Source organism: Hordeum vulgare, chromosome 3H, assembly GCF_904849725.1.
Source record: "Hordeum vulgare subsp. vulgare chromosome 3H, MorexV3_pseudomolecules_assembly, whole genome shotgun sequence".
In the NCBI taxonomy this organism is placed as follows: domain Eukaryota; kingdom Viridiplantae; phylum Streptophyta; class Magnoliopsida; order Poales; family Poaceae; genus Hordeum; species Hordeum vulgare.
The window spans coordinates 428,615,396-428,622,619 of NC_058520.1; the positions used below are offsets into that span (position 1 = coordinate 428,615,396).

Here is a 7,224-nt window from a genome sequence, read left to right on the forward strand (position 1 = left end):
GTCGTCTCATGTACCATACTCTTTCTCATCGGAGCCCGCAACCTTGACAGTGCCGGTGAATGTTAGATTGATGATAGATCTGTTCTAGGACGCGCCGACGACATCCACCACAACGCCCTTGCGGCGTCCGGACTGATGCACCAAACGGGGCGCGGGTGAATGTAACTCCGCCTCACCGACGTCCACCGTCACGAGGGCTGCCGCCGCATCCCGCGCCCGCTACCTCACACAACGGACATGGCGCGCCATGTTTGTGTCGGACGATGCCCACGATGCATCCTTCAGCTCGACGTGCCTAGTGGGTTTGCGCGTCCGCCGCGGCGTTCATGAACGCCAGACGAACCCATCGCCTCCGACGAGGCAAAGATGGCACCACCACCGACGGATCCATGCGCCATTTATGCGAACACAATGGATTCACGAGAGGAGTGTGAGCGCTGCAGTCAGTCAGCCTCTTCCCAGTGGTGATGAAGCGCAAAACGGACGATCATGTCCTCCTTGAGGCCGCATGAGATGAGCTCATGGTTGATGGATGTGCTGCCTGTCATGTCGAAGAAGTTTGGAAATCACTAAACGGGAGCCTGGGTGGTTAAGTGCAATGAAGGGAAGGAGAGTGGAGTTGGCTAGAGTTTGGTCCGAGAAGGACATCGAGACGAATATATGTGGGATTGGTGGGTTAGGGGTCCGATGTGACAGACATGTTCTGACCTTTTCATATCTGCCTTATATTTGAGCTAGATATGAGGAACGACGGTCAGCCGAGACGTTTGAGGATGGTTTGAGACATTTGTATGGATCAGACATTTTAGACGGTTTTAGGATGTGATGCTCTTATGCGAGAACTTAACATCGGCTGGTTGTCACCTGCAAGCATCTGCCGTAGATAGTTTCATTTGCTTTGGCTTGAGCCTCGTGAGTCAAATTCTGAACCCCATGATGATTTAGCTAAAGATTCTTCGACGTGTGTGACCGGGCGTCATTTGGGCTAGGGGTACAGCCTGATACTATTTGTATACCAGACATTTTGATCATTGAATAAAATCCCTAATTACCCTAAAAAAGAACACTTATGGCGAGCATAGAAGGCTTCGAGAGTGTTAAAAAGATCAAACGCATGTCTCAACACGTCTCAGGAGAGAAGAACGTAACATCACGTTTATGTTTTCCTGGCTGGTTGCCACCTGCAAGCATTTGCTATACAGTTTCCTCTGCCGGGGAAGCTGTCACCTCACCTCCAAGCTGGAGCATTAGGAGACAAGTCTCTTGTACTAACACCTAGCCGAATGGAGCTATCTCCTCCTTGCATGTGATTAGTCGATGCTGATGCAGTTAACAAGCAGCGCCATCCAATGCCAGCCCTTTACAATAACCAAGAGCATTACTATACTTAAATCACAGCAGCCCTCGCTTTGACTTGTTGTTCTCAATTCTCATCGAGTGTCAACAATGGTGGAACTGTGCTCGTCGCAGCAGAGAACAGTTGTGGTAGCGCCAGCCCAGCAGACAAGAGGACAAGCGGACAACGGCCACGAATAAAGAAGCCCCCGAGCAAAATAAATCCTCCCGGTCGGCCACTTTTATTAGCAAGTCGTCTCCCACTACCCCCACTCGCCTCCAAACCATAGAGAAGAGAAGAGAACCTCACCTCCCCTTCCTCCTCCTGCGCTCCACCACCCCACGTCCCCACCCCACCCTCTCCAATGTCGCCGCCCCTCGAGCCGCACGACTACATCGGCCTCTCAGCCGCCGCGCCGGCCCCAACCTCATCCTCCTCCTCCTCCTCGACGGAGGGGCCCCGCCTCACGCTCCGTCTCGGCCTCCCGGGATCGGAGTCCCCCGACCGCGACCGCGACCGCGACGGCTCCGCGGAGGACGTCGCCCCGGCGCTCACCCTCGGCCCCGTCCCCATCCCCCACAAGGCCGCCTCCAAGCGCGCGTTCCCCGACGCCTCCCCCCGCCGCGGGTGCTCCGCTGCCGCCAAGGCCGAGGAGAAGCCGCCCTCCGCGGCTCCGCCGGCCGCCAAGTAAGATTCGATTCGCCTCGCCTCGCCTCGCCTCTGAAACTGGATGCGTCGTTGGCCGCCGCTGATCGACGGGGCCTTCTTCTCTTGCCAGGGCGCAGGTTGTGGGATGGCCGCCCGTGCGCAACTACCGGAAGAACACGCTGGCGGCGAGCGCCTCCAAGACCAAGGGGGGAGACGACGCTGCGCCTCACTATGTCAAGGTGAGCATGGATGGCGCCCCCTACCTCAGGAAGGTCGACCTCAAGACGTATTCCAGCTACGAGGATCTCTCCATGGCACTTCAGAAGATGTTCAGCTGCTTCATCACTGGTTAGTGCTAAAGCCTTTTGAACGGATCCAGTGTAGCATTACCTAGCATTTGTTTCTAGATTTACAGTTACTTGCTAAAGCCTGGACCTTGGAAGGGTAAAATTATTGGCGAGTAATAGCATCCATCTCTGATTTTAAAGGTCAAAGCGCGCTGCGCAAACCATCAACCAAGGACAGGCTTACTAGTCGTTCCAATGCTGATTCCCTCCAAGATCAAGAGTACGTCCTCACATACGAAGATAAGGACGCTGACTGGATGCTTGTCGGTGATCTTCCATGGGAGTAAGTTCTTTTAATTGTTATACGAGTATTTGGTGATGTGGGCGCCAGTTCAAGCAGTAATCCCAGAATATCTTTTGAGTGTCTTAAATATAAATCTCGTGGAGCTTTAATCTGTAATCGCAGATGGAACTACTTAGGTTCATCTGTTGTTAGGTTGGTCTGAGTCTCAGTATGGAACTACATTGGTTCATTTGTTGTTAGGTTGGTCTGAGGCTCATTATGGGACTACATAGGTTCATTTGTTGTTAGTTGGTCTGAGGCTCATTATGGAAATACTATGATCACGATTGATTTACTATCTGGCAGATATACGACATATGTTGCCTCATAATCGTTGGTTCCACTAGTAGTCACATTCAAGAAGGGATTCATTTTATGGGTTTTGCACCAGTGCTCCCTGTAATGAAAATTGTATCCATCCTTTATGGAAAGACGTGTATAATCGTACTTATACCTATTTGTTAGAGTAGATCCTCAATCGAGTACAGGGCTCATGGTTTGCCAAATAGCAATCTGGATTATGTAGCCATTTGCAACCATTTGAGGCAATCTCACATGGATCTTCACTTGCCTACAAGCACTGGATATCAAGCTTAGATTTACTAATATGCTGCTAATATTTTCTTTGATTGATTTAGGATTAATAAACTTTTATTCTCATCTTTGAAAAGATAGCTTCGAGATACAAATTTATATGCGCAGACCCCTTTACCTTCTTTTTATTGTAAAATCATGCATCTGGCCTTGATGTTAAATTGGCTACCGGAATCTAGTCTTAAGTGTTGTTGGTGAGGTTGGTCTGAGGCTCATTATGGGACTACATAGGTTCATTTGTTGTTAGGTTGGTCTGAGGCTCATTATGGGACTACATAGGTTCATTTGTTGTTAGGTTGGTCTGAGGCTCATTATGGAAATACTATGATCACGATTGATTTACTATCTGGCAGATATACGACATATGTTGCCTCATAATCGTTGGTTCCACTAGTAGTCACATTCAAGAAGGGATTCATTTTATGGGTTTTGCACCATTTTATGGGTAGTCTTAAGTGTTGTTGGTGAATTTTCGAAATTGATCACCATATCATATTGCTTTAACTTTCATACATGTATAGGCTGTGACAGTCAAAGTTCTAAAAGGTCCAATAATCCCTGACCTTAAATTCTTCCTTGCAGTTTGTTTACCACAATATGCAGGAAACTGAAAATCATGAGAGGATCTGATGCAGCTGGAATAGGTCAGTTTTTACCATATAGAACAGTACTTGCATTAGCTATAAATCATATGTCCCGTGCACATAGAAATTCAAATGTTTAGTGATGGATGAAAGTGGAACATAAATTAAAATATTATAGCTTGTAAAACACTTGTATGCAAAAATAGTTTCTCTTGGCTACCATAACTCCATAAGTGACAGAAACCTTGGCTGATATAATAATAAACTGTTGGCTGACAGAAACCTATAGCTGGGATCTGTTGGGACCTGAAACTTCATCAACTTATAATGTACTTTCACCATCAGCTACCAACACATTGACTGTTTAACCTGTATACCTGAACATTAGGTTTGTGTAGGTCATATCATTAGGTGTAACTTTGGATTACAAACATGCTCTGAACTAGATGTGTCCATCTGCCTGCAGCTCCAAGATCCCTAGAGCAGACAGGTCAGAACAAATAAGATTGACCTTGTTCCAGAGTAAAGAGAATGAACCGAGCTAAGTTGCGATGATGTTGATGGCCGAAATTATTCATGCCAAGTACCTCAAATATCCCAAATGTTAGTGTAGTTACACGTGTTTCTTAGACCTGTGTGTCAAATGTCTGTAATGTGATCTGTTGAGATATCACAATTATGAGGAAGCTCTGCACTTCCTGAATGCGAGCTCTCCACCAGTATTATTTCGTATGTATATTCAGGTGTTGCACTAAGTGTTATGCTCTCTTGCAATTATCCAAATGCCAAGAACTTTATGTTGGGTACTGTCAATGCTCTGCTCCGATCATTCAGCTTAATGAGAAAACTGCTACATTGCTGTACAATTTATTTGCCAAGCTATTGCGAATTTTTTATGAAGTTAGTGTACAATTTCTTTGTACACCAAGAAGTACAACAATTTGACAAACCGAAGATGGCTATATCTATTTAATCCGATGTGCATAACTAGAACGAATAGTAAATTGCTGGTGGTGGATACAAAGCAGAATCATGGATTTTTTTTTTCCTCCTTGACCTATCCCCCTCCTCCTGGCGGTGGACACAAAATTCGCTGGGAAGGCATGTTTCAGGGGAAAACTGGGGATCATCTTAGCTAGTGTCAAGCCTTGAACTGGTGTGACCCAACCAAGAGCGCCGGGCTAGACGAATTGGTAGAACGTTCTGGCACCGCCTGAAGATTCACCTGCTTCGTTTCCATGGATGGCGGCGGACTCGCCGGTCATAGAGTCGTCCTCGACAAGATCCGTCTCCGATCCGTCTTCCTCCTCGGCCGTTCCGCTGTGCGACTCCGCTGGCTCCACCCCACAGCGAACGCATAGATCCTTCTTCTTGCGCCCAGGCGTCGCCGGCCTCGTCAACTTCAGAACACCGCGCGCGGGCCTCAGCACGGGGCCGGGGTTCCTGCTGTCGGTCTTCCTCTTCTTGCGCCCAGAGGAAGATGTCGCCGTCGCCGTCGCCGTCGCCGTCGCCGTAGAATTCCTGGTCCCGAGCGCGTGCCCCAGGGTCAGCACGGGCGTCCCTGCGCCAGAAGTGTCCAGCCGCCGCTTTGAGTTCCGCTTGCGTCCAGCCGCCGCTTTGGGTTCCACCACCGGGCCGGCGCGCGGGCTGCGGTACACCTTGCACAGGACGGGCTCGTCCGAGGGGCCCTCTTGTTGGCCATGGTCGAGGCCGATCTCAACCATGATCCATCCCGTCCGGATGCTCCGGACCCGCTGGCCTTCCTCCTTGCTCATGAAGGAGAAGAACTGCCGCCATCCTATCGGGTGGTCGCCGTCGAGAACAGGCTTGACGCCGGCCTCCGAGTGCCAACACCCCTCCCCGGTGCCCACCGTGCGCGGCCGCCTCTGGCCGTGGGCGCTCTTGGCCGGCAGGACGGTGAAGAAGTACCAGGCCTTCTCGCCGTCGCTTGCCATCGCCGGGGAGTACGTCCTGGTGAGGGCGCCGGGGCTGGCGGTGTAGACGTCGGCGTCGTGGGTGAAGTGGCAAGGGTGCTCGCCGGAGGCGACGCGCGGAGTGAGGTACGACTTGATGAGCACTTGGTCGGAAGGGTGAGCAGAGAAGTCCGGGCGCTGCGCCGACTCGTCCGAGGGAACCGTCGGGATTCGGGGAATCCGGGGCGGGGTGGCGGACGGAGACGTGCCGCCTAGGCTGGTGGAATCCTGCTCTGAGTCGGAGTCGGACTCCACCATGGACAGCGTGCCGGAAGTGGAAGCCGAGGCTCGAGCGGGCTGGGCCGAATAGCGGCCGGGCCCAGCCCTCGGCGTCCCCTCTTCAGACGACGTAGAGTCCTCGCTCGCCTTTCCCCTTGCAATCCTCTGGGGTCCGACTCCGGTAGCCGCCGCCGCCGCCGCCGCCGCCGTAGATCTCTGGTCGGTCTTGACGCGCGGGCTCCGATAGACCTTGCAGAGGACGACCTCGTCCGGGGAGGAGGCGTCGGGGTTGAGGCCGATCTCGGCCATGAGCCAGCCCGAGCGGACCAGGCGGCCGTCCTCCTTGGTGGCGAAGGAGAAGGCCTGGCGGTACCCGATCTGGCGGCTGTGGCCGATGCCGGCGAAGAGGGGCTTGGCGGCGCGCTCCGAGTGCCAGCAGCCGTGGTCCCCGGATCCGACGGTGCGGGACTTGCGCTGGCCGCGGCGGCTCTTGGTCCGCAGGATCGTGAAGAAGTACCAGCTCTCTTGGCCGTCGCTGGCCGTGGCTGGGGCGTAGGCGCGGGCGAGGTCCTGCGGCCTGGCGGCGTAGACATCGGCCTCGTGGATGAACTTCCAAGGGCGCTCGCGGTTGCGGGACCAGGGGGTGAGGTACGTGGTGATGAGCTCGAGGTCAGAGGGGTGGGAGGCGAAGTCCGGTCGCTGCGCGGCGCGTCGGATTGGAGCCATGGCGATTTGTTTTTGTTGTGGGGGGGAGAGAATTATAGAGGGAGGGAGGAAAGAATGGTTGTGGATTTCGGAGGAAAATCAAGCCTATATATTAGCAGCAGCGGCGATGACGCGTTTAAGCCTGAGTCCGAACCGCGCTCGGCATCCAGGACGTACGAACTACGCCAACCCCGCCTGGATTACTACTGTTGATTGATCTCCTCGAATCCGACTTCGACCTGGAGACGTACGAGTTTGGCAACCGGAGCCGCAGGGGTTGGTGGACGCGAATTCGACCCGGAGTCGGTTTCGTTCACTCCCATGGGCTGGGCCTAGAAAGGTGTCCAGGCCCAGTCAAACGGTCCGCATTAATAACCCGCATTACGACCGCGCCACGGATAAAGGGATGATCACTTCTCATCAGCAAATTAAAAATAAATTTAAAGGGATGAGCAAGTCTTTTTCAAAAGAGAAGAGATAAGGATGATCAAGATTTAAAATAATTAAATAAATAGGGATCAATTAAAAAAGGGTG

At 52.2% G+C, this 7,224-nt stretch overlaps 2 protein-coding genes across 2 annotated transcripts; one reads left to right on the forward strand and one right to left on the reverse strand.

Annotated features, from left to right (window-relative positions):
* Window positions 1-1,593: 1,593 nt before the first annotated feature.
* On the forward strand, window positions 1,594-4,655 carry LOC123444098 (auxin-responsive protein IAA5-like). Its single transcript, XM_045120714.1, has 5 exons — window positions 1,594-2,023; window positions 2,115-2,332; window positions 2,473-2,614; window positions 3,791-3,852; window positions 4,259-4,655. Exons 1-5 carry the CDS (start codon window positions 1,701-1,703, stop codon window positions 4,294-4,296), a joined length of 783 nt encoding a protein of 260 aa, XP_044976649.1. The 5' UTR covers window positions 1,594-1,700; the 3' UTR covers window positions 4,297-4,655.
* A 77-nt stretch (window positions 4,656-4,732) lies between these two features.
* Window positions 4,733-6,865, reverse strand: LOC123444097. Its single transcript, XM_045120713.1, has one exon. It carries the CDS (start codon window positions 6,708-6,710, stop codon window positions 4,974-4,976), a length of 1,737 nt encoding a protein of 578 aa, XP_044976648.1. The 5' UTR covers window positions 6,711-6,865; the 3' UTR covers window positions 4,733-4,973.
* Window positions 6,866-7,224: the final 359 nt, after the last annotated feature.

What these genes read in the sequence shown, in the direction of transcription:
- LOC123444097 (XM_045120713.1), bottom strand. Translation starts at nt 6,710, where the DNA reads ATGGCTCCAATCCGACGCGCCGCGCAGCGACCGGACTTCGCCTCCCAC.
- LOC123444098 (XM_045120714.1), top strand. Translation starts at nt 1,701, where the DNA reads ATGTCGCCGCCCCTCGAGCCGCACGACTACATCGGCCTCTCAGCCGCC. An exon ending in GTCGGTGATCTTCCATGGGA is followed by an intron (nt 2,615 to 3,790) that starts GTAAGTTCTTTT and finishes TCTTCCTTGCAG; the next exon opens with TTTGTTTACCACAATATGCA. An exon ending in ATCTGATGCAGCTGGAATAG is followed by an intron (nt 3,853 to 4,258) that starts GTCAGTTTTTAC and finishes ATCTGCCTGCAG; the next exon opens with CTCCAAGATCCCTAGAGCAG.